Source organism: Triticum urartu, chromosome 7 (genome assembly GCF_003073215.2).
Source record: "Triticum urartu cultivar G1812 chromosome 7, Tu2.1, whole genome shotgun sequence".
Lineage (NCBI taxonomy): Eukaryota > Viridiplantae > Streptophyta > Magnoliopsida > Poales > Poaceae > Triticum > Triticum urartu.
In genome coordinates, this window is record NC_053028.1 from 627,038,111 (window position 1) to 627,065,361 (window position 27,251).

At 42.2% G+C, this 27,251-nt stretch overlaps 1 protein-coding gene and 4 long non-coding RNA genes across 14 annotated transcripts; 4 read left to right on the top strand and 1 right to left on the bottom strand.

Moving 5' to 3' along the window:
* Positions 1-278: 278 nt before the first annotated feature.
* LOC125525111 (ribosome-inactivating protein 9-like) lies at positions 279-1,449 on the bottom strand. Its single transcript, XM_048690137.1, has 2 exons — positions 1,297-1,449; positions 279-1,198 (listed from the first exon to the last, which is right to left on the bottom strand). The coding sequence occupies exons 1-2, from the start codon at positions 1,358-1,360 to the stop codon at positions 414-416; spliced, it is 849 nt and encodes a 282-aa protein (XP_048546094.1). The 5' UTR covers positions 1,361-1,449; the 3' UTR covers positions 279-413.
* Positions 1,450-11,600: 10,151 nt separating this feature from the next.
* LOC125525110 lies at positions 11,601-12,779 on the top strand. The gene is made up of 5 exons (XR_007291152.1): positions 11,601-11,721; positions 11,944-12,047; positions 12,349-12,520; positions 12,608-12,662; positions 12,752-12,779. It is a non-coding gene; the product is annotated as an uncharacterized LOC125525110 (long non-coding RNA).
* Positions 12,780-13,547: 768 nt separating this feature from the next.
* On the top strand, positions 13,548-14,238 carry LOC125518380. The gene is made up of 3 exons (XR_007287982.1): positions 13,548-13,649; positions 13,995-14,062; positions 14,159-14,238. It is a non-coding gene; the product is annotated as an uncharacterized LOC125518380 (long non-coding RNA).
* A 457-nt stretch (positions 14,239-14,695) lies between these two features.
* Positions 14,696-15,928, top strand: LOC125522852. The gene is made up of 2 exons (XR_007289995.1): positions 14,696-14,761; positions 15,585-15,928. It is a non-coding gene; the product is annotated as an uncharacterized LOC125522852 (long non-coding RNA).
* Positions 15,929-17,909: 1,981 nt separating this feature from the next.
* On the top strand, positions 17,910-27,011 carry LOC125524764. 10 transcript variants are annotated; one of them, XR_007290940.1, is made up of 8 exons: positions 17,910-18,423; positions 18,632-19,006; positions 19,482-19,578; positions 19,659-21,508; positions 21,593-22,200; positions 22,281-24,546; positions 24,640-25,104; positions 25,265-27,010. It is a non-coding gene; the product is annotated as an uncharacterized LOC125524764 (long non-coding RNA). The 10 variants fall into 10 exon arrangements; XR_007290941.1 differs by having other exon boundaries at positions 19,509-19,578; XR_007290942.1 differs by having other exon boundaries at positions 20,616-21,508; positions 25,265-27,009.
* Positions 27,012-27,251: the final 240 nt, after the last annotated feature.

The following is a 27,251-nucleotide window of genomic DNA, read 5'->3' on the forward strand; positions in this document are numbered from 1 at the left end:
ATATTGGGTTTAGGAGCGTGTGATCCTTTTTCTCCCGTTACCAATGTACGGGCATTTTTGCTAGTATAACAAAAAGACCAATAACGCAACCATGGTACATTTATGTCACAGATCTAGTGTATGTCATGGCACAGCTCAAGAGTGTAAAAAGGGACCGTGCAAACAGAGTTACAAAAGTATACAAAGTTTTAGAGATACTTAAGGCAGGAATTTTTGTGTTTTGTTATACGCGTGCAACGCATGCATAGAGGAAACATTCTACAGCTCCACATCATATATTCATCGATCCCACACGGTCATTTTATTTTATTCTATTAGAATAGACATGCATGCATACAATTTATCATCCAGCAGCAGCACACTAGTACGCACGTCTAAGAAGCACCGAGAGCTAGTGGAGTTAATTAACTGAATTAAGTACTACGTTTAAGCAGAAGCTGCACCACCGCGAGCGCGCCGGCGGCGTCCTCGATGTGCGTCTCCTCGCAGACCTTCTTGGGCCATGGGTACGTAGGTCCATGTTTCCTCCAGTCTAGTATGGCAGTAGATAGGTCTCCCCAGTTCTGCATGTAGAAAGGTTGGAGATGGTCGAGCTTCACCGTCGCCGCCTGGCCCCAGCCAGTGCTGAGGGTAGTGGAGATCGAGGACAGGCGGACCGCCTCGCAGACGGTGATGACTATGCGTGCCAAGGCGACCTTGGTGGCGTCGTCCGGCCCGCCGGCGGCATGAGCATATGCCGCCAACTTCTTCACGGCTGCTTCCGCCGCCGTCTTCCCCAGTTCAAGGTTGCTTACCTTCTGCTTGACTTCTTTGCTCTTCTTGCCGCCTAGAAGCGCCCTGTAGGTGTCCTCGCATTCGAGGAACGTAGCGCCGTGGATCAGCGGCTGCTTCCTCCCTGGCGCCACCGCGGAGCGGAACTCGTACCAGCTGCCGCTCTGGGCCTTGAATCCGACGAGGTACACGTTGTCGTCCCTCAGCGCCAGCGTCACCTTCTTGTCGCCCGCTGTGATGGGAACGTGCAGCCACCTCGCCGGCGGCTGCTTCTCGTGTTGCAGGGGGAGAACAGGATGGCCGTTGACGTTGTCTGGGCTCGGGTGAGCGGCCAGAGTGGCACGGAGCTGGTCGATGAAGGCCATGTAATCGTCATTGCCGATGTTGTACGCGGCCGTGACGACCACCGGCTGTGCAGCTGCGAAACCTGCGTCAAAAAAAAGGAAGACCAAACGCAACTTTTGTTAGGGGATTCAATTCAATCAACGAGAAGAAGAACGCGACCAGAATTGTGAGAAAATCAACCAGCTGCAGACGCAAACACTGCTAGCAAGGCTAGCAGGCAAACGGCGGAGGAAGATGAGCCCATCCCTGCGCGCAGCCGACTTCTTCCTTCCTTCCTTCTTTCGTTTTTTGCGGGGAGACTTGTTCCTTCTGTCTGGCTACGTAGTACACTTACTTTGTGCAGTCTCGACCTGGAGTAGTGCTCCTTTTATACCCGGTTTCAGCTGGCGTCTGACGCAACCTTGACAAGTACTCCCTCTGTTCGGAATTAGTTGTCTCGGATATGGATGTATCTAGAACTAAAATATGTCTAGATACATCCATTTCTGCGACAAGTAATTCAGAACGGATGGAGTACTACACCACTCTCTAGGTTGTAGTGTTAATAAGAGCAAGCAGCGGTTTTTTTTGCATCCAATTAATTGCTGGATTTCCCTGTTAGGATAAGCGACGATTCCCTTCCAAGGGGGACACAACACATGCTTTGTTTTGGCCTCAATTATACTCGATGCGGCACTGAGCTTAATTGTTTTTCCACCACCATTAGTTTTCATTCTTGCATATACATAATCATCATCAATTAAGAACGAAATAGCACTCGGAAAAACGACGACCGTCACTTGCGACACTCAACAGGGAGGGTGGCACACGAGATCAGTGGTTCTCCGGTCCGTCACCGTCTAGGCGTAGCCGGCACGGGGTGACGACGAGCCCAAAAACACCAACAAGGGCAGGTTCCGGGTGCTCGCGTCGGAGGATGGGGAGGTGGAGAGCGACGAGGGGACACGGTCTCTCTGCCTCACCCGAGGGCGCCCGCCACAGCACGAAGGTGGTAAACTTCATTCATCCAAGTGACCCGAAGCACCAAAATGTTTGTCCGATCGGAGCCAATATGTTTTTGCCTCTCAACCTTGACAACTAGCTGGATACATCACTAGATATATGTGACACCCACTGATTGATTTGCCACAGTAATTACGTAGTAGACAAACTAGCCAGTGCGTATGGGTTCATGCTACTAAAACAAAGCAGGCCATGATCCCTCATATTCCTACAACTGCTTGGCGTGTTTTGAAGCCATAGTTCCTGCTTGGTCTACATACTAAAACAAACACTGGTGGCCAACTGCTCATGGTTGCGGTTGGAGAGCGCATGGAGTCACCAACAAGACTCTCACTTCGAGCTAGGCACGAGAATTAATGCTCAACATTTTAAGCAGCCCTTCTTTGTCAAGCCGTAGGTTGGCACCAATGAGAGACAAATCATATGTGACTGATTTGTTTTGCTAAATATCAGGTGTTCAAATGTAATTCCAATTTCAAGTTGTACATTTCAAGCGACGAGGGTAGAGCTTTGTCGAGGGTGTGCATGTGTACCACAGTAATATTTTTTGAAACAGAGGCAAGAAAATTGCCTCATCATATTAATTGAGAAGGAATTTAACAACAAAGAACCAAACAAGGGCACAGGTGCGAAACAAACGGGACTACTTTCGCGGCATCAAACTTCTCAAGAGTAATTACGTACTAGACAAACTAGCTAGTACTCCCTCCATTCTTGATTTCAATATGGACTACATACGGAGCCAAATGAGTGAATTTACACTCAAAAATACATCTATATACATCTATATGTAGTTCATATTGAAATCTCAAAAAAGCCTTATATTTAGAAATGGAGGGAGTAAGTGTCGGTGCATGCTACTAAAACAAATTCCTGCTTGGTCTACCTACTAAAACAAATACTGGTGGAATTTCAATTGCTCATGGTTGCGGTTGGAGAGCGCATGGAGTCAGCAACAAGAGACTCACTTCGAGCTAGTCACGATAATTAATGCTCAACATTTTAAGCTTGTTAAGGTTGCGTATGTAGCAAGCCGTAGGTTGGCACCAATGAGAGACAAACCATATGCGCGAATAATTCTGTGCATTCTAGGAAAAAGAAAGATGGGGAAGGAAACCTAAATTTGTGCGGCTAGATATACATTTACTTATATTATATATGATTGCATAAATTTTCTAGTTGTTTGCGAGAAAAAAATACTTCAATTTCTCTGCATTTATCGAGTACATTATAGTGAGGGTTATTAGGTATTATCCAAAATGAATGTGATTTACAAAAGGTCGACATGCCATATAATACTTATAAATTGTTATGTATCTACAGGTAGTATGTACATGTGTATCAGGGTGCGGGTGGGGGAGCCAAGACCATACTTCTATAGAGTTTCCTAAAATATTTTTGCACTGAAGTAAATTGTGTGTATTATATTATTTTTACTTTTGTTAGTGATCCTGGGACATTTTATCCTGCAAAGGTACCTGAAACATTTCACATTGACTATAGATGTGCATAGAGATATACTCCCTCCATTCGGAATTACTTGTCTCGGATATGGATGCATCTAGAACTAAAATACATCTAGATACATCCATTTCTGCGACAAGTAATTCCGAACGGAGGGAGTAAGATTTAATTTACATATATCTCATGTTCTGCTTCCAGCATTCGCAAGCGCATTGAAACGTGGTTTTGCGTTGGCCTGGAAACATTTTTAGTCCATTACTCACTTACGCTATATTTAGGTCTCTGCTTTGTTGAGTGCAAATCTGATTAAGCTTCCAGGTAGTACACCCAAACAATCTACAAAGTGACGAAAATTCTATTTATTAGTTATGTTTTTTACTAATAAAGTTTCCATGCAGTTTTTAGAGAATAAATTCCTAAATTTTTCATGCATTTTTATCATAGATAGCATGCCATTTTTATTTTTTTGACCATGGAAAATTTATTTACTAGTCCATAGTAATTTTATCATAAGCAACATGAAAATTTTACCTATTCATCCCATGGAAATTTTATCATATGTAGCATGCCGTTTTTATTAGACCATGGCAAATTTATTTATTCGACCATGGTAATTTTATCATACTCCATCTGTCCTGAATTATTTCTCTTAGATTTTTCTAGATACAGATGTATCCAGACACCTTTTAGTGTTAGATACATCCGTCTAGGTAGCAGACCCAAACAATCTACAAAATGAAGAAATTCTATTTATCAGTCGATTGTGACTTTCTTATGACTCGGTGTTCCGATCAACGTCTCGAGCTCATGCTGACAAGTGGATCCACGTGACTTCCTCCATCTAGACCATGTAGGTGATCTTGACACTCACTTGGTCTTAGCTGTATGGGGACATGGTCTACGCAAAACGGCAAAAGATATATCTCGCCTATTGCAAGGCAAGATACAACAAGCAGGCAGTTACCTCGATGGTGGTTCGGCATGGGTTGAGGCCGATAGCATGGTTTTTACTTAGCGGTTTCTTTTTTATTTCTCTCCTCTATATTTCTGACTTTTTGGTTTTTTTGGGTGTTTTACTTTTGTCTCCTTTTCTTCTTATTATTTTTTTTCTATTTTTTCCTTCTCTATTATTTATTTTTATTTTATTTATTTTTTAATGCCTGAAAATTTTCAAAAATTAATTCAATAGTTTTAAATTATCTTAGCATTTTAAAAATGTATTCAATAATTTCATATTAAATGAAGGTTTTTCAAATATGTCATGAGTTTTTTTACAACCCATTACAATACTTGTTCAAGTACCGCTAAAAATGTCCAATGTAACTAAAAAAGTTCATGTACTACAAAAGAAAATTGTTCACATGTGTAAAAATGCTGATGTATTTTTTATCTGCGTGTGAAAAAATGTTCATGTGTTTCAAAAATGTTCATAATGAAAATATGCTTGTCTGTTTCCTAAAATAGGAAATGTTCATGTACTCCCTCCATTTCTTTATGTAAAGTATATTGTTTTGGACATGATGACCAAGGCAACAAATTATATATAATTTAGGAAAAGATTACTCTTGGCAAATTTGTTGGTTATTGGCAAGTAAATAAGTTAGGCCAGGAAAGAAAGAGATACAGATAATCTGGGCAAATATACTTTTCTTCTTTTTCTACAAAGAGATATACATGCAAACGGGAGAGAGATACTTGACTTTTTTTTGGAGTGCTAAAAAAGGGGATTATGAGGAATTAGAAGAAATGTACTTTACATTGTGGAATTTTATGAAAAAACAAATACACCTTATATAAATAACGGAGAGAGTATATAGGAAATGCTCATGTAAAATAATTTAAAAATAAATCTTGTATATAGGAATTGTTCATCTATCTCAAAAATATGTTCATAATTTGTAAATAAATGTTCACATATTCAATAAAAAGATTTCTTGGATCTGTAAGATATATTACTAAATCTTTTATATAAAATTTTATAAAAGAAGTCATGGTTATAAAAGAATATTCATGTACATCGAAATGGATGTTTATTATGGTTTTGAAAAAAATGTTCACATGTTTGAAATATCTGTTCATGTATCTCTATAAATATATTGTGCATTTAACATACAAGAAAAGAGAGAAATGAAATGAAAAAAAGATAATGCAGTTTGCATGTTGTGCTAAACATTTTACGCTGCCACATGCGTCTTTGGGCCCGACCCATGTACCAAGGTGAGTGCAATGTACGAGTCGCTTGACGAAATCACTAGTTAAGGAGTACTCGTTGTAAAGATCACTCCCACCTCTCTATGTTGCGACAAGTGGCACGTTGCATGCGTGCCACTTGTCGCAATCAGAGAATTTTCCTTTTTTCGTAGATTCGTTTATTCAAAATGTTTCATCTCTTAAACCATGCGTCCAAATCTCGAACCATTTTCACCATTAGATTCCTCGCGTCGAGATCTTTAAAAGTAGATCAAATGTTGATAGGTTTTGACGAAAAAAATTTCACGAAAAAAAACCGAATCGAAAGCACTAGTTTTTTTCCTTTCCGAAAGAGGCACGCCCATGCCTCTCGCGAAATCACATCCATGACTCTCGCAGAAGCAAAACGTGCCTCTCTTGGAAGGAAAAAAAATAAAGAAAACATGTTTATTTCCGTTTCCGAGAGGCACGGCCGTGACTCTAGCGAAAGCAAAACCATGCCTCTCGCGGAAGCAAAACGTGACTCTCACGAAAGAAAAAAAAATGCATTTTTTCGCAAACGTTGAAAAGAACCGAAAAAACGTTTTAAAAGCCAAAAATGCATGTGAAAGAAATCCAAAGAGAGTGCTCAGAACACGACATATGGCAGGGTGGCTGAGAGTGCGCCAAATAACGCTAATCGTTGCGAGGCTCCCGAAGGAGCGCTCATTAACTAGTTGCTCTCGTCGCTTGAGGCTGCGCCGAAGACCCCTCCAGACGAGCCTGCCCACATAACCGTTGTTCAATATGTTGTTATTTTGCCTTTTTTTTCTCTTTACAGATTTTGGTTTTCTTCTGGGTTTTATTTTTTCAAAATTTCTTTTTCTTATAGGTTCTGCATTTTTTTTCCCAACGTAGGTGAACATTTTTTCAAATACACACGAACTTTCTCAGTATACAATGAACATTTTTGAGACATACACTAAACTTTTTTTCGTATATGATGACCATTTTTGTGATAGACACTGAACATTTTTTTAATATATGTGAACTTTTTTAATATACACTGAACTGTTTTATATAGAACAAATACTGATATTTTTTCAAAAATTAATATGTTTTTATAATCTTTTAATAGGGGTTTTAAAATATCTAGCTCCTAAAAATATACAACCATTTCTGTGAAAAAATAACTAAAAACCTGAAGAGGAAAGAAATAAAAATTGCTCGTGGGCACGTTCACGGATAATGGCCGGTCACGCCTTAAATATTTGATTATACAACCAGACACCTCAAATTAGAAACCTCAAATCCATAGTGTCACATGCAACATGAAACCTAATCTAAGCGAAGCTCGCCCAGTTCCGTCGTGCCCTTGTCCGGCGGACGGCTATGCTCCCCAGAGTGTTGGTCTGGTCGCCAGCAAGGTAGAGTAGGCCATGGGACACGAGCCGGCTCATGGGACTCAAAGTGTTGATGTCTCCCATGCCCTACTCTTCCTCATCGGAGCCTAGAACCCGAACGGTGCCGGTGGATGTCAGATCGATGATGGATCCATCCTGGGACGAGCCGGCGACATCCACCACGACGCAGGTGTGGCATCCGGACTGGTGCACCATACGGGGCCAAAGAATGCGACTCCGCCTCGCCGACGTCCACCGCCGCGAGGGGTGCCGCCGTCTCCTGAGCCATCCGCCTCGCACAGGGGCACGCCGCGCCATGTTTGCGTCGGACGACGCCCTTGGTGCATCCATGGTGTCGGCACGCCAACAAAGGGGTTGCTCGTCCGACCCCATGTTCGGACGCCAAACGGGCCGCCCCATCTCTGATGAGGCAGTGACGTCACACCTAGCGCCGGATCCATGGGCCATGGGCGGACATAATGGATCCCCGATAGAAGGAGTCCGAGCGCTGCCTCGCATGGGCCTTCTCCCGGGAGCGGCGGAGCGCAAGCCGGACAACCATCTCTTCCTCGGGGCTGTGTGAGATGAGCTCAGGGTCGACGGATTTAGAGGTGATGGACTCAAATCCACTGCCCGCCATGCTGAAGACGGCTGGAGATCACTGAACGAGAGTTTGGATGACGAGGGAAGTGGAATGAAGTGGTTAGGGTTTGGCCTAGTGAGCGGATGGGAAGAAATATATATAGGGCCGGATGGGCAGCAGAGGCCGAATCCGACATGACGGACGCATCCGAACACCCCATATCCACCCCATATTTAGGTTGGATATAAGGGTGCCGGTCAGCCTGGACGTTTGAAGTTGGTTTGAGGCACCAATGTGGTTCTTCTTCTACCTCTCGACATCCAGGCAGTCGCAAAAAACAGCTCGGGCTAGCCATCGCCGATGGCTTGCGGCCAGGAAGCTCATGTCAGCGACCAAGGTGTGCGCCTGGTGCCCTCGCCGCCAACAGCTCTCGCACCTACTCCGCCATCCTTGCTTCTACTTTGAGCAACAACGTGGAGCTGAGCCACGCAATTACTCGTACGTTGTCTTAGCGGTATGGGGACTTGCTCTACGCAAAATCTATATCTCGCCTATTGCACGGCAAGATACAACAAGCAGGTCGTCACCTCTTGGTGGTTCGGCACGGGTTGACGCCTGTAGCACGTTTTTTTAGTCGATTTCTTTTTTTATTTCTCCCCTCTATATTCCTGACTTTTTGGGGTTTGAGGGTTTTTTGGGTTTTGCTTTCAATCATTTTCTTATGATTATTCTTATTTTCTATTATTCCTTTCCATTGTATTTCCTTTTTAAATTGTGTGAAAACTTTCAAAACTTACTTCAATATTTTTTAAACACATGAACTTTATTAATTACATGATTTTTTAAAAATACTGAATATTTTTATTTTAATGAATGTTTTTAAAATGTGTAATTACTTTTGCACAACCCATTACAATATTTGTTCAAGTACCGCTAAAATATCCAATGTAACTAAATAATTTCATGTATTGCAAAAGAAAATTCTTCACACGTGTAAAAATGTTGATTGTTTTTTAAGTCTGCGTGTTAAAAAATGTTCACACATATCGAAAAGATGTTTTTATGTTTTTATAATATTTTATAATTAAATATTTTATATAGGAAATATTCATGTATCACAAAAATATGTTCATAATTTGAACAGAATTTTTCGCATGTTAAAAAAAGCATTCATGTATCTCTAAGATTTAATAAATCTTTCATATAACAGACTAAGGCATAGCCTAGTGGTGGGAAGGGGCTGATGCCTTCCCACCCACCCAGATTCAAGGCTTGATACTTGCAATTTGTGTTTGTTGCACCAATTATACTGTAGGGGTTCCCTTACAGTTTTTCTATCAAAAAAAATCTTTCATATAAAATTTTATGAAATAAATCATGGTTATATAAAAATATTCGTGTACCTCAAAAAGGATGTTTATGGTTTTGAAACAAATGTTCACATGTTTGAAATAAGTGTTCATGTGTCTCTATATATATAATGTGCATTTTACATACAAGAAAAGAGAGAAATGAAATGAAAAAAAAAAGATATACAGTCTGCGTGCTGTGCTAAACGTTCGTCGCTGCCACATGCGTTGTTGGGCACTCCCCATGTGTCAACGTACGTGTCGCATTAGGCGACAACAAATACTATATGACACCCATGGGCATCATATAGTTTAGGCTACGCCAAAGAGCCCCCAGAGAGCCTGGCCCACATAACGGTTGTTCTATCTCGGGTTCTTTATATATTTTATTTTATTTTTATATTTACATATTTTATTTTTTATTTTTGGTTTTTTATTTTTTATTTATTTCAATTTTTTGACTTATAGGTTTTACAATATATGGTGAATTATTTTCTCAATATATATTGTGAAATTTTCTCAAATACACACTGAACTTTCTTGGTATACAATGAAAATATTTCAAACACACACTGAACTTTTTTAAATATATGATGAGCATTTATTTGATATGCATTGAACATTTTTCTTACTATACAATAATTTTTTTTAATTATAAGATGATTTTAATACACACTTAATATATTTTTAATATAAGATTACTTTTTAATATACACTGAACTTTTAATAGAACACATACTGAAATTTTTATAACGTATATTTTTATATGTTTAATAGGGTTTTAAAATATCTATCTCCTAAAGAACAACAACCATTTTTTTGTGAAAAGACAACTCGAAACCCGAAGAGGAATGAAATAAAAACTGCTCGCGGTCAATGTGGGCCAGGCAATTTGCCTTGGCTTCAGAGAAGCCACCCTTAGTTGGCGCATGCGGGTGTTAACTAGTAGGTCTCTTAGGTGATGTACAAATGTGCCCTAGAATATATGACGAGGTCGAGGGAGGTATTTGGACATCCCACAAACCATAACAGAGCACAAAGCCCATTCTGTTGTGCTTGATATGCTTGATAATAATGACCTCTCTATTATTCTTGGGTGAAACTTTTTAAACATTGCACACACTACTACAAAATAGGGTAGCGGTGGTGGGTGCAAAAGGGCGCACCAGTGGCAGGCGACGTTGTGGAGGGCGCCCGCTACCGATCTCCCGCCACTGGTAATAGGTCACTAGTGGTGGGCAGAGCAACCATCACTGATAATAGTTTTATTAGTGGCTCGCGCCTACACAAAACCACCACTCGTAAAGTACCCTATTAGAGGTGGATCTATATACCGCCCACCTGTAATGGCGTCGGCCAGGTAAATTATAAAAAATAATGCTACTGCGTCAACATTTTCCTGCCATTGGCAACGTTTTGCACAGAACACATAGATATTATAGTGATAGCCATAAGATATTGCAATGCGCTGCAATATTACATTGATACTCATCATTACATGCATACATGCATTTTTCTACCTTATCCATTAGTTAGTATTATGACTAAACAACACATAATTTAACCATTGAACATTTTCATCATGGCTAGACAGCACAAAACACATTTGATGGTCAAAAGGGCTTATGACTCAAAAGGTCATTGACAACTACTCCCTTTGTTCTTATTTACTATGCATATTAGATTTGACTAAAGTCAAACTTCGTAAAGTTTGATCAAGTCTGTAGGAGACAATATAAAAATTTACCATAACAAATCTATATGACATGAAAGTAAATTCAATAATGAATATAATGGTATTGAATTGTTATTCTATGTGTTAATATTTTTGTTTATAAATTTTGTCAAAGTTTACAAAGCTTGACCTTGACCAAAGCTAATATGCGGACTAAATAAAAGCAGGGGAGTATACTAGCTAGTCCGCTCTATTCAGAATCGCGTAAGATACATACCGGGAGGAACCCAGCCTCCTCATAGATCAGCGCTTCCTGGCCGTCGGATCGATTCCTTGATACGTTTTGGGCCGTCCGATCTAGAGATGGAGAGACGCCGACCGTTGGATCAAAAATAAGCACTGTAGATCGAAACAGTGTCGAAATGGCCGTGCCACCGCCTGTAAATTTGGTGCCCCACCTAGGGCATTTTCGTCATTTCCGCCAGAGGCATATAAAAACAGCAGCCCCCGTTGTAGAACCCTAGCCGCCCCATCCGCGCTGCTCCTCCCGCGACGAGGCCACCGCCAGCCTCCTTCCCCACCAACGGCCACCCCTACCCTTGCCTCTTCCTCCTCCCATTCGCCCCCCCCCCCATCAGAATCCTCCCCCGGAACCCTAGCCAGCGGCACGCAACCCATGGCGCCGCCCAGCTCGCCGCCCCTGGCCGTCGGACCGTCGCGAGGCAAGCGCACGTCCTCCGCCCAGGCCGCGCCCGAGGCCGACCTGGTGGCCACGGTCACCACGCGCCCGCGCAAGGGCACCGCATCCAGGAAGAAGAAGCTTGTGCTCAAGGCGGCGGTGGGCAAGAAGCAGGCACCACATCCGGGAAGAAGTTTGTGCTCAAGGTGGCGGCGGGCAAGAAGCAGCAGAATTGGTGAGACTTGAGAGGCTAGGGTTTGTCTTGTTCCAGTGAACTGCAGGTCGACCCCCTCTCTCTCTCCTTTCTCTGTTCTTGTTTTTTTGTAGTGCTCATCTTGGTTGCCAAGTTTCCTAATACAAACTCATTCAACCACGTATATGTTTAGTTCTTTGGTTTTTTGCATATGCAAATGGAAACATCTCTATCTCTAATGCTGTCAATTTTGAGGTACCAAAAGGTTGAGACATTTGATTTTGGGTTAATCCTGGTTATGATGGTGCAGGCTTGATGTGCATATATGTGACTATTTTCTTATGATGAACTTGAAGATGGTGGTTAAGGTATTCATGGTGGAGGGAAAGGTTGATGTTGGTCTTGGTCCTATCTGTAAGTTTTCCACACTACTTTTTTCCTTACGAAATGATAACACTATCTCTATTATCATTTCGCTGCTGCTCTTTTCATTATTCGATAAATGAAATAGTTTTCCTCAGCACTAATAAACAATTACCAGATTAAATTACCATTGGAGATACTTGCCTTCAAAAATTAGTTTCACAAAAATTCTTTATAGTGTTGCAGGATGTACTATAATAAGTCTATAAAAGTAAACTGGTTTTGGTTATACTTCCTATCTACAGCTTCTTATATCATAAGTATGTGCAGTAAGTCTGTTTTTATATTCCAGAGGCGCATGGGAGTAAGCTCGAGCTGCAGACGAGCTCAGACTCTATAGGAGGAGCATGTTCCGCTGCGCCTCTCCCACCTCCTCGGCGCACAAGGGGATGGCCAGCGCCGCGCAGCAGCAGGGTGTTGATCACAAGATAGTAAATGATTTCTCTATTAGTAGAGGTCTGAAGGTAAGGAAGCAAAGGAGTTATTAATATGTCTCTCTGGTTTTGATTTCATAATGTAATATATGTTTTATCTGTACACCATGTTTGCAGGTTCGAGAAGGGACGAAAGATGAAGAATTTGCCTGAAGAAAATATTGAACAAAAAGTACCTCTCTCTCTCTCTCTCTCTCTCTCTCTCTCTTGTGTATGCAGTGAAATTTGTTACTGCATTTTGATGTGATTGTGTTGTCACAGGCTCCAGATGGCTTCCTAGGGGTGATGCGCTTCAGTTTGAGATTGGGATGTTGGCTTTCTCTAACCTGCCTTCCTTGAGTCTGAAGTTGGGGTATATATTTCAATATTTTCATGGCTAAGCGATTCTATAGCACCTTTCAACCAATAGGTTATATTTTTGTATGAGTTTTTAGAGAAAGTGCAAAAAAAATTGTGCTTGTTTCCATCAAGAAAGGACTTTGGAGCCATCACATTTGACACGCCCTAGGCACTCATCAGACTGACTCACCGACCATGCTTTTGGTTTCCAATTGCCCCTGCAGTTCACAAGCAAGCAGGCCGCAGAGGACATGGCATTGGCCATGTTCAACCGTGCCCTGAAGCTTTCTGGAGCAGGTCTGTGCCTCTGTGTGTGTCTTCTCTAACTTCATCTCGCTGGATCTATGGATCATTCTGCACGTTGGGCTTGTTGCTGGCTGCTAGCCTGGCTTGTAAGAGGATGCTCCCCTGCTCTGAGTCCAAGGTACACCAATGATCAAAAGAACACCTAAATGAAAAAAAAACTCTTCCATTTGTAGTGAAGTTTTTGTAGATGTAATCTCTATTTCTTTTACATGTGGATACTGTTGTTTTGAAGCAAATTTCACCATTATTTTTTCTCAGGTTTTGTAACCTATAATCAGTTTTTTATCAGGTTTTGTTTGGTCTATTATCAGTTTTTCTCGCTTATTCTCTCTAATCAGAAAAGGAGCCTGAAAATCTGCATTTACATTTGCAGATACTGAGGGAAAGTACATATCCAGAGGCACCAATTGGGAGAGGTACAACATATGCATTTCAAAGAGAACTGGAAGAGCTAGCACCAAAGAGCCCCAACTCACCTCCACAATCAAGTTCTACATGCAATTCACGGATAGTGGTACGATGCTTCTCCTGCCTTTTTATTAAGATGAACATGCTTTGTTTGGTTAACTGAATAAGGCATCTCAAAATAATTATGATGGTTTCTCATTTGGAGCTTCACTAAGAGTCTAAGATGCATTTGTTGAATAGCCGTTCTTTAAAGATAGAAGTATTAGATGCCTTGGCGATTTCTTTGTGGTGTAGATTCCTATTATCAACATATTTGCTAACCGCGAAGTTTATCTTGGTGGATATGTAAATTATTGTTCATTGAGAATGCTTCAGGTGATTTGTTGATGCAGAGTCCTAATTAAGCAAACAAACCTTACTCGTCTCCTTCTCTGTAAATCATTGTATGCAGGTTGTCGGCACATCTTTTAACCAAGTCACCTCCATTGATCCTTTTGTTGACAAGCAGCTAGACCCAAGGTTAGTCTCTGAAGATGTCTGTTCATAATTTATTTTGCCCGTCACATGTATTTCTTTGGTATGCTCATTGTATGCGCATCTGTCATACCTGTGCAGACCCAAGGTACCAAACAAAATAAGAAAGGCATCAAAACTCCTAGGAATCTTGCTAGATATGAGCATCTCTTTTGCATGACGAAGGAAATGAGCGGCTGGCTAGATCTAAATAAATCCTCATTGAATTACAAATTGTGGAGGGACCGGTCAACATTTTTAGTCTTTTACTGCATGGCTGCTAAGTATACATAGATTTAGGAAAACTACCTGCGGTAATTCCTGCTCTGGCATGCGTTTCTCTTAATTTTTTATTTATGAACTCAGACCAAGATTTATGAATTCAGACCAAGCAGTGTATGTACGATTGGTTGCAGCTAATTATTCCCACAGTATCTTATGTACGCCATGTTCCAAGCAATTTCATTGTTCTCTATGATCGGCTGCACGTACATCAACATAGTGTTTCATATGCATCATGTCCCAGGCAGTCAAATGTATTGCTTTATATGATCAATAATTTATAGGGAATGCCTAATTTCTTGCAGCGTTTCCCATGGTAGATCGGTTTGGCCCTGTTGTGCTACCTAACTGATTTTGAATCAGCCGCCGTCGCAAGACCTTCCACAGCTAGACCTTGACGGCGCCAGCCGTATGGACATCCAGGTATATGATATTTTGCTACACCAGTTTTATGCTTTCAAGTCCAGCTAAGGTTAAGCCACACAAACTTCCATTAGTACTTGAATTTTTGTTTGTAAAACTTTGGATTAACAATCTCAAACAATGCTCATACTTCTTATATTCACTTGCAATTCTAAATATATGTGTGTTTTCTCTATGCTGTACTACTAAACTATTTGTGTTAAACAAAACACGACATCTGCACACATGTTCTCAAATTGGATCATATTTGAAGGTTTTAAGTATCCGTCCAAATTCCAGTCATGAATCGCCTAGGAGTTAAGCATCAAGTCTCAACCCAACCCTTTTTCATGGCTTCTCTGACTAAGTGATGGTCCACTTTTTATTGATTAGTGTAATTACTGAAGTGCTTAGATTATCGGTTAGTGGAAATCATGTGGTTTTGCCTCACTTTCTTTCTCATTTTAGATCCCGCCTTAACCATACAAAGTAGTTTGACGCCTGACAAATAGGCTGAGCCTATAAATTTGACTGTGAAAAATAAACTGAGCTTATAAGTTTGACCGCCATGTTATCAACTTTCTTTCGACTACAACCATCTCTCTCCATTCTGGCCGCATTCACTTTTATTCATACAACCTGCTTCTGCGGTTGTATTGTACTACAAAGCATGAAGTTGTGTAAGTTGTACGATACCATGTATACACACATACATTTTCTTACTATGGTTAATCCAATTCCAATGTATATGTGTAGCTTTGTGCTTTGCTTCCTGTCTATCTATAGCTTATGAGTTGAGACAATTCCAAGTGTGATCAAATAGCTTGTGTATGTGCCTGTGTAGCTCAACGATCTTTCAAAATGGTTATTCATGTCTGGTTGCGTCTGGCGGGCAACGCGCGGCAAGTCGTGCCACCTATAATTGAAGCATCGTTCATGGTCAGGCTAGAACTACATAATATTGTTGCTCGAACTGCAGCCAGCAGGTGCTTTTCTTCTCCTCCTCAAGCTTCGGCAAGAATATACTACACATATATAGTAGCTGAGAAAGCATGACATGCCATAATTTGTTGTCCTTTTGTATCTTCATACACTGTATCTTCCTTTTTCATGACCCAAAAATAGCTGGGAAAGAATGACATCCATAATTAAATCGCAAAAAAAGAATGACATCCATAATTTGTTTTCCATCCTAGGCTCATTTGCCGGCCTGTTATTATTCTTTTTTGTCCTTAATAAACTGTATCCTTTCTTTAGTATTCTCCTTTGCTTATTCAGGTAACTGCTGAGGATGTTTAAAAAAGACATCACCAATAGCAGAGCACTCTATTGCTGCAATTACATGCAGGTACAAAATTGATGCCCACTTTGGGATCTCCCTTGTGGCCTTTCCTACAATCATAAGAGCTACCAAGAGACGCAATTGCTTTTAGTTATCCCCTTCAGAATACTAATTGTTGATGTAATGTAGAAGGTAAAAGGGAATAAAATGATCTCTTCGAAATACTTCAGAATACATGCTTCAGAGCACTAATTATAGCTATAATGTCTCTCTTTGCTTTGCTAGAATATCTCTTGAAATTTAAGAGGAGCTTGGTACTATTTTTTCTGATGGACTTTCTTTATGAGGATCAAAAGATTTGTCTCTGATGGCTTTTCTTACAAGTTCCCAGCCATTTTGTCACCCTCCTCTCCTATCATTAAAAATAGGACAGAGTTTCGCGATCAGCGACCTGAGGCGCCACTGACAGTATTATCAGCTGCCATTCAGCGGCCAATGATGCACAATGGCACAAGTGACATCATCTTCGATTTTTTTCTTCTGTTCATTGCCATAAAAAATTAGCAGGCTGCATTTGAGCTTCTAATATTCATTTGATGTTTCAACTAATGGGTTTTATACAATGTATTGTTGGAGATTGGATTGCAAAAACATGAGAAAATAACTTCTGTCTGGATGACAGCAATGTCGACCTTTTTGGAGAGAAAACTGAACCGGAGAAGGCGGCAGCTAAAGAGCATGCTGCGAAAGTGAAGGGTTCTGGCAAGAAGAAAGAATGTATGTTATCTTACATTCTTTCTATTTTGAAGATTGCCTTGAGTGTGAAAGATACTGAGCATGGACCTATGTTCTTATTAATAGCTCTTGCTGCCTGTAGTACCATATAGATAGAAAATAGCTATCATTTCTAATGAAATGATAAGATTTCTTGATCTTCAATAATGATGTGTACATAAATAGTACTAAACTCGATGATGCCTTATGATAATCTCATGGTGATGTTGAACTCATTGCTTCTATCACATGTGAATGTTTCTTCTTATTTTTATTTTGTTATATACTGTTTGAGTAAGTATGTTAAACCTGAATTAGTACTAACTTGTGCATTACCTGCATAACCACAATAATGGGACCGACACCCTCGCGCCAAGGCGCGTTACCGATCTAGTGTTTGTGAAGAATAGGAAAATATCTGCATGTCCATGATGCACCACAAACATTAACCTAGATCCAGTTTCCAAATTGCACTCCTTCAGTATTCGCCTCCACAATTAAATAGGATGCATCAATCTGGTACAGTTGAGTAGGTGTCGTCGAAATTGGTCTTTTATCATGGAAGATAAGTGTCATATCATCATGCGCATCCATCATCTTAGGCACGACACATCTTGGGAGCTTCTATTGCAAGAACACAAAAATCGAGAAGCATTAACGTGCGCGTATGGAGCGCCCTCTCACAATAGCCATGCGCGCAGCAGGAACGGCAAACAGGAAAAGGGTGCAGTCTACAATGATGTTGGTGGCCTGGCATATTTGGCTGGAGAGGAAAATGCAAGAACCTTCAGAGATCGCCAGCGTCAGAGTGTTGAAATCCTTGCAGCAATCAGGCAAGACATGGATTCCTGGAGGCTTGCCAGAGCCAAATGTCTGGAAACACCACTTGGTGACCCAGGCTGATCTCTGTTTAATTTTTAGGTAAATGGCGACCCCTCTAGTGGCGCCAACTCTGTAACCCCCACCATGATCACTTGATCATGATTTTTTTTTCCGCATGCTCCCTGCTTAATCAATGAAAAGCCAGCAGTGTTGGATCTTTAAAAAAACAATAGCCACGTCGAATTTACTGTGCCGAAGAGAAAAAGGTAAAAAACGCGTCGACCCATCGATTCTTGCTCTCGCACGCAAGCCTCCCCTCGTCGCCTCTCCTCTTACGATCTCTCTCCCCCCGCGACTCCTCGCCGCCGCCGCCACCACCCATGTGCCGTCTGATTCCGGCGAGTCCCGGCGGCGGGTGACACACCAACGACCTCCCTTGGCCCCATTCCTTGGTCCCATCCGTCCAAATCCGTCGCTATAGGCCTTCTGCCCTCGCTCCTGACCCTTGGCCATGGCTAGGGTCTCGCGCGCGGCGTCACCTTCGTCGTCGGCGAGGCTCTGGCGGGTTCCGGCGGCTCGTCTCAACGCGTGGCTCCGCCTCATGGAGCGCTGCAGCGCGGACGAGAAGGTGGAGGGCGGCGGTCGCCGTGGCGAAGGAGGGGCGGCGCTGCCACAGAGGAGAGCGACGAGGGTTGCGGCGTCGCTGCAGATGATGAGGAGGAGAGCCACTGCACCACGCGATTCCACGTGATCCTCTCATCTTCAGGCTGAAAATCCTCTGTAGCATCCACTGAAATTTTCTATAGTGAGTCCCCTGTTGTTTCATCTTCAGAACATCCTCTGAAATTTTACTTTGGCTGATGATGTTCTTACTCCCTTATGAGATCAACTGTACAATTGCTCTAAAATATTGCTTGACTGCTTGTTTTTATCTTAATAAAAGTATAGATTCTATTCTGGCAAACTGTCCACTGTATTTTTTGATAGTTAAATCTTCTGTATTCATTGGACAGAAGGGCTACATCATCAAACACATTAACCTACGCGTAAGGGGCGCCCTCTCGCGATAGCCACGTCGAATTTACTGTGCTGAAGGCGACAAAGTTAAAAACGCGTCGACCCATCGATCATTGCTCTCGCATGCAAGCCTCCCCTCGTCTCCTTATTTCAATTGCATTTCAGTTGATGCACAATATGTGATACTTTAGACGACACTACAGCGAACTATTTCATTTGTTATGCCCCTTATTGTATTTCAGGCTCAGACAACTAAAAGAGGAAGTTCTTGCAAAAAAGAAAACTAGAAGAGGAAGTTGCTATGGTTGGTGTGGCTGAGAAACTACGGCATAAAAGAGCAGAAGTGGCCTGAGTCTTCATGTTCTTTGCAGGTATAAGCCCTTCAGGCAAATTAAGCAGCTTTTCATGTTAGAATAGGGTGTTGCTTCATGCAACTGCGCCGCCGTTTAGTGTTTACAGATCACAAACTAAGCAAAATCTGGATGTTCTTTCGATTATAACTTTATTACTAAAGTTCTCTTATTTTAGTTTGTTGCACTGCATGATATACTGAGCATACTTCTTACTATTTGATTTAAATATATGGATAAAATGGCACCATTTGTTTTGGGGTGGGGTCAGAAGAGTTCTCAGCAGCATATGTACTTTGTGAAGTCCATATGCTGCGAACTAATGCTGCAAAAGTTATCCTTTCTCTCTAGAAGTATCTAACTTACATGGCGTGCTTGCAATGGTCATGATTTAGGATGACCTTGTGTTCAGGTTGAAGTAAATAATGTTCTCATATCATTCTTTCACAGATATTTGTGTAGTTCTCTAGCTTACAATTTATAACAAATAAACTAGGATCCTTTCTTATTTTTTTCCTCAAAGAGGCATACCCGACCGCAGTGAGGAAGGAGGGCTTCGGTCGGCTATTCGGCGGCCTCCCCTACCACTCAAGGTGAAGCCACCTCCTCCCTCTCTCTTTACTACCTTTTTTCTGCCTTTCACTGCTGACGGTCTCTCCCCTGTTCGGTCCAGTAAGAAATGATCCTTTTTCTGGGAGGGCAGCAGATCTAGAAACAAGGATTTATTTTGCAAACAAATCGATGGGCAATGCATTGTGTACAACATCGGGCAGGAAGCAGACCCATAAATTTTACGCTTTTTATTATTTTCTGTTTTAATGAAACCTATTAGATAAATGTGAAGTTGAAATCCTGCAGCTTATGATGAATGGGGATCAGGTGTTAGTTTGGTTGTCAGATCATTTGCATGATGTCAACTTATTATATTATGCTTATTATAGGCGACGTATCAAGTATTAGGCGTAGTAGTAAAAGCAGAAGAAATAATCTCTCAGGTTACAAGAAAGTTAGTTTTTCAGGTGTGCATGCTGATGTGAGGTTTATATACAGAGTGAAAAGGAAGTGTTGATAAAATCCATTCATTCATTGGCCTGCATGCATCACCTATTCAAGTGTCACATGGGAGCTCAGCTCGTTTTTGAAAGGAAATTGATCTGGTTGCACTACAATAAATAGTTAACACCTTCATTGAGGTGCCTGGCAGCGTACTGCATGAATTAGTGCAATTTTGTAAATTTACTTCTGGAATTGCCGAACAACCTCAAGGTTGGCTACACAATATATTTTTTTAGTGTAAATGTGATTAATTTCCAAACACTTCAGCAAAAAAATCCAGCATCGAGAAAAGTGTTACCATTACTAAATTAGGCCCTTTTGGATAAATACGAACTTAGCTAGACAGACTCATATAAAGTAATGTTTTTTTATTGTTGCCCCATAGATTCTTGGTAATCAATTCAGGATGATATAATTTTATAGCTTGGCGTCAGGAATTTATAGTTCAGATTAAATTCCTGACGTATAAATGTATAAAACCATGTTATATAATTCCACAGTATTAGATGCTCAATATTGTTCTTGCCATGATGTATATTAAATGTGGTTGTGTTTTTATCCGTCCCATTTTCAGATCAGGTTCTGGTTGATGTGTAGAGCTATTTCCATCCCAACAAATGTCTCTCAGAGATCTATCTGCCTACCATGATTTGAGTGCTGAACTATTATCCGGGTTCCTTGCAGAAAAAATCAATGATATGATTGTTCATGTTAAATGGTCTTGCCTTTCTTCTTCTTATTTCACTGTACATCCTGATCTAACACTATCTGGATATAATATGTGCTTGTTGCTTGACTGGCACTTTACTTTTCTATGCGGAAGGTACATTACAGAAGATGATAGGATACTTTCAATTCTGCATTAGCATGACAATATCCATGATGTAAGCAGCTTTCATTCATAAGCATCAATCTGAATAATAATAATTCAGAAATTGTTTTGATTTTGATATGTTCCTGATGCTTGTGGTTGGTTTGCCCCCATTGTAGTGCTGACATGATCCTATCATACATCGAATAGCTTTTGGTTGGATGGTAAACTGAGTGGACAAAAATGACCTTGTTTTTTATTTTGTCAAATGATAATTTAATGAGCTTATGATTCCTAAAATGAATAGTATGGTATTTTCATCATTAAAATCCAGGCAACTATTGAACTCCCTGGAAAGGGGTGTGTGTGTGCATTGGGGCTAGAGGCACTGCTTGGGACCTAGTTGTAAGTGGGTGGTCCATTTGTGGAGAGTTGTTGTGCCCTGTTGGATGTGTTGCTATGTGGTTAATTATTGCCTATGTGGTTGGTCGTGTGAATTTTCTATTAGACTTGCATCGTATGTGAATTAACACCGCCTTTCCCCTCATGTATAAATCTTTCTTCTAACAAAAGAAAATGATGGCACCATGACAAGGAAAAATATCTAGAGCCCACAACCCAGTGACCAGTTGAGATAGGACTACTTAAGAAATGGAGTAAGGAGATTAACCTCGCCACTTCTTGATTCTTCCCTCTTTCCAGTGCCCTGTTCCCAGAACTTATCGTCTTTGCTTGTGCAGATTTTGATTATGTACGCCTACAAGGTATTTGCTGAAAATCCCAGAGGGCTGGCAGGGAAGGAGTGGTCTCTATAAGCCATGTGATTCCATTCTTCAAAAAATTAGTACCAGCAATCATAGCAAGATGATTTTGAGATTAATAAGAATCCATGAGATGAATAAAAGTATGAAGAAACAAGGAATTCTGTCACAGGAGAAACTGTGGTACACCACTTCAACACGGCACAAGAGGCAGATCAGGGCATCTTCAAGGATAAGGAAACATCTGCAGACCTGAAGGTGGTTGGGAACTTGGGATGTCCTTGCTATTGGAGTGGTTCGCCGAAAATTATCGGCAGTTTGGTTGCACATTGGAGCTTATCACAAACAACACACAGGAAGGATCTCAGTGTTGTACGGGCTATGGTGGGATAGGAGGGATCCTGCACACCGGGTTGAGGTGAACGCTTATGAAGACACACTTGATGAGGAGTATGATGAAGACTTTGAAGACCAGTCAGCTGAAACTCCAGTGAATTCAGTACAGGAGGAGCCTGTCCTAGCTCGGAACCGGAACGCGCCGTAGCAGGAGGCTGAGGCATCTACAAGCTCAGCGAGGAAAGTTTAAGGTTTGTACTAAATTGTGGCAGCGCTTCTCTTATAAACAAATGATCATGTGGTGACATTCGATTCGATTTTCTTATTTTAGGAAGACGACGAGAAGACTTGAGAAATGATGATATATAGCATGCTGCTGCTGCTGCATAAGTGAAGTCCTCTCAGCGTGATTGGGAGGAAGACTGTATTGCTGATCTCCATCAGAAGACTATCCTATTTAGTACTGTCATTATTAATAAGAGGAATCATAGTTATAAGTTACTATTAAGTGTCTCTTGTGTGATCTCGAATTTGTGTGTTAAGTTTGTGCTTTATTACTGTTGCTGCACCTGCGTCTGCAATTCTGCATCTGCTTATCTGAACCGAAGTTGTGATGCTGCCCTATATTTATTTGAAAATAAAATCTATTGTGCGTCTGTTGATCTGATATGGCAATATTCCTGTTCAGTTGGCCTTGCATTTTATTTATTTGCTACTGTAGTTTTTTTTGTGAGACATTTTCCTTAGAAAAAATATATGAAATTGTGTGTATTTTGTTTGATCGTGAGGTTATTTTAAGGTTTGCTTATGTTCTCTTTGAAGGGAGTAAATTGCAAAAAACCACCACAATTGGGGACCCTAATTCAGAAAACCACCATCTTTCGATTTTTTTTTCAAATAACCACCACCATTCTGCTGATAGTTTTCAAAAAACACTGATAGGTCACTAAACACATGTTAACAACGTTTCTGGCAGATGGGGGCCGATGTAAGTGATGATGTGGCACTGAAATCTTACGGTGTTTGGCCTGTACAGTAAACTGCACATGGGACCCGCACGTCAGCCTCTATACTTCCTCCTCCACAAGCGTTGACAGGGGGAAATAATCACACCTGCATCTGACCGGCGCACCACCGGATTCAGCCGCCGGCCGGCTCGCGAGCCTCCGCCTCCGTGATCTCCCTCCACCTTGTCTATCTATGCTCCTGCACGCGAGCCGCATCAGCGACCATGCCCAGGCACGGGGGCGCGAGCAGCAGCGGCGGCATCGACCAGGCACGGGGGCGCGAGCAGCCACGCAAGGGCACGAGCAAGTGCAGCGGCCACGGCTACGCACGGGGGCGCGAGCAGCAGCAGCAGCAGCCACGCACGGGGGCACGAGCTGCAGCACCGGCCGCGCCCATGCGCGCGAGCAGCAGCACCGGCCTCGGGACGGGCCGCGAGCAGCAGCACCGGCCGCGCCCGGGCACGCGACCATCAGCACCAGCCACGCCCGGGCACGCGACCATCAGCACCGGCCACGCGACGGGCCGCGAGCAGCAGCACTAGCCGTGCCCGGGCACGCGACCATCAGCAGCGGCCACGCAAGGCGGCTCGAGCTACCGCCTGCTACAGAGTACGGGCACGCCGCAGTGATGGCAGGAACGCGAACTCTGCCCAGCGTCCCAACTACCCCGTGGGCGCCCTGGTCCGGCGCCGAGATCCCTCATGAGGGCCATCTCCTTCCCCCCTATTTCGCCGTTGCCCGCGACCTCCCGAGCACCATGGCCGAGAGCACGAGCTCTTGGTCTGCCCCGCGCCCCGACTACCCCATGAGCGCCTGGTCCGGCGCCGCCTCTCTGCCTGCGGCCGCGCTACCTCGCACTCAAGTCACTCGCAGCCCATTCCTACACTGCCACTGGCGAGCTAGGCAGCCGACGGGATGCCCTCTAGGTGTTTGAGGAAATTACTCAACAGGACCTAACGTCCGTCTCCTCACTCTGTTTGGCATATGCCAGGTTGACCTGACAATAGGATCTACCCGTCAGATTCGTTACCAAACGGCTCTAATCAATCGATCAGTGTTTTCTGAAAACTGTCAGCACAATCGTGGCGGTTATTTGAAAAAAAATCGAAAGGTGGTGGTTTTTTGAATTAGGGTCCCCAATTATGGTGGTTTTTTGCAACTTACTCCTTTGAAGGTTTGCTTATGTTCTCTTTGATCCTTCCCGAATGCGAATAAGAAAAGAAAGTTGAAACATGTTCACTAATATGTGTGCTTTGCAGGCTTTGTTTCCATGTAGGGATGTATTTGAGTGTACACTTACCTGACTTTATATAGTGTGTCATCTTTTGTTTATGGCTAGAACTGCTGTATCAAATGTGCAAATGGCACCAACATCATACAGTGGGCCATGCCTGATAGCTATTGCTGTCATTTCCCCTCCTGAAATCATCCTTTTCCTATATGTAGGAGGTTCAGTAAGGTTGCTCACCAATGAGCTGGGAGTATTTTTGTCCTGAGTACTTGCATGATTGAAAGAAGAAATCAGGTATTCCTAAATGTGCTATTGCAGATCAAAGGTGAACTCAAACGATTTTCTTACTTCAATCTCAGGTGAGGACTCTTGTTCACTAAAATTCATTTTTATGTAATTATTTTATTGATCCATGACATCGGCCATCCTCTGTTTCCCTTCCGCTCCTCTAGTAGGCAAAGGAGATGAAGCGCACGCGCAGTGCCAACGCCGCCGCCGCTGCCGGCGGATTTTCTCTCGAGTCAGGGGAGGTGTTTGGGGGATCGACTAGGAAGGATCGAACGGCAGCTGGAGAAGACCTGCACAAGGGTGCCACCAGTCATTATGTTCTAGACCAAATAGATCGTAATGCGATCGAGTTGGAGAGGTGGATTCAGACAACAGATTCCTTCACAAATTCAAAGGCAGAACTCAAAAAAGAAAGGGCAAGGAAATGAAGGACGCAGGACTACTAGAGGCAAAGACAGACAGACGCGGCCGGAGCACTATGACGGCTTTGATGGGCGTGGAGGAGTGCACGAAGACGCTGCGGAGCTTGTCAGCAGGAGTAGCTGCTCCTGCTGCTGCATCACAACCGCATCCTGATCTGCTTCGACAGGTTCGAGCCCTCCGTCACCGGCCGTGTGCACATCTGGAAGGTCAATAATAATTCTCCGACTCTTAACTTCCCAGCCGCCAAGTTGCTCTTGCACCACATGCTCTTGCCGCAAATTCCTAGGATTGTACGTACGTTGTATGTTTCAGAATGACTGACACACGTCCTCGCCTTCTCCTCTTTTGTTTCTACCGAATTCTAAGGGTGTTGGAAAGGTGATCAGTGTGAACAAGATGGTCAGGGCCGGATGCAAAGTGAAGATCCTAATAGTGGACTAGAGGCCTGGGCTGAAGGACTCCGCAAGATCAAGGAGCAGCTGGACCACGACAAGGACGTCGGCGGTGGCTTCTCCGCCATGTGGGATTATTGTTTGACCTTTCACAGTTACTTCAGGTGTCCATAACATCAAGCATAATTTTGGTGCTTCTTAACCTTTTGCATTCTATTCTAATCCTATGACAGAAGTTTTCTTAATACTTTTAGTTATGAATTTTGTTTTGTGATCTTCTTCCTGATTCGATGTGATTAGCATAATACTAAATTTGTTGGCTACTAATTGATACTTCTGTGTGATACCTTTAGTGTGTGCTGACCGGATTAATCTAAAGTACCAAGATTTGCTTGTTCATTATTTTCATTCAAGCTAATCGAATGTTCATTATTTTGTGTCAATACTGTACAATAGAGAGCTGTCCATGACATGTATGGGAGCAAGGGAACCGGAGGTACTAGATGTAGGCACTAATTGTATTTAGAGTTCGGCTGCAACAATCAAATCTTTTAGGATGGTACTAATTAATGTCTTGATTATTTTTTATTCCAGTCAACATCAGGTACAACCTTGACTAGGAGATACCATGAACATATCTTAGTCAAATAATTTATGAGCGACTTGTACTGTTTACTTGATCTTTGGTTCAGAAAATAGAATCTAGCTTCAGTCAAGTTAACCATCAATTTGTTTCAGGGTTAGTATCTATAATTATCCCATGTTAAAAGAAAATTGGTACTATGAATTAAGTGACACCATGAAATAATCTGGATCAATATAAGAAAGAAGAATTACAAGTTTGTTAAAGAATGGGGGATTAGAAGTACAAAAGTAGTAAATCAATGATGGCTTGCTCATGTTGGTTATAATGTAATCGATTCCATTGTGTGAGACAACAACCAAGAGCAGTTTATTTTATCATTCTAAAATAGTATCACTTACACCAAACGTCATTTTAGTAGCATGTTCATGTCAGAATCTAAGAGTGTTAGGAACATAGGGAGGAGATGGCAATTATGGACATTGGAGAGGAATAAATTTGATCACATATTCTATATAGGGTCTTTTGTAGATGCATGTTAGCTGCAGAAGCACATCCTTGTATGACGAAAATTCTCTTAGTACCAACATGAATATGATAGTTCGGTGCAAGACGGTGTTGATCGACGGTGGTGGTCGTGGTCGAGGCAGCGGGAGGCGACTGCGATGACTGATATGGTTACCAGCATATAAAAGGTAAGCGACGCCGCTGTTGGGTCTCTCTCGTCTCCTCCTGATATGGTTCATGCACTATTTGGTGCTTGCCTTGTTTGCTTGTCATGGAAATTTGTTTGTTGGATAGACAAAATAATGTGTACATATCATCGTAATAATCATGGGTATGTATTTGTATAAACTGTCAACTGCAAATGGTTTGGTTCCTTTGAAAAGGACTGAAAATATCTTGCTAGATAGTAAGGTGGACTATCAATGTTTTCAATTAGATGGGCATATTTATCTGATGGAGATCAATGACATCAAGGACACACAGGCAGCTGCGAAGCATCTCATGGATCAGCCGGTGAACAGAAGGAGCAAAGACGGCATTTCCTGCATCGTCGTAAACATCCGTTGCTAGCAGAGGCTTCAACCTGTGAATAGGAGGTGCAAAGATGAATCTCCTCCGTCATCATAAACTTCCAAAATTTGTAGTGGAACTTTTTACTAACATGTCATGTTTATGTGTTACCAAGATTGCAGAAAAACAATTGAAATGGGGACTGCCAACCTGGCACCGCCCCAACTTTTTCTCAGGAGGCGCCACAAGGTGGCGCCTCAACCCCTAGTAACATAGTAAGCACCGGAAATCCCTTGATACTCCCGGGAGTGCGCGCTCCTGGACGTGAAAAAAACATTTCAAAGTGTGAAAAAATTCCAAA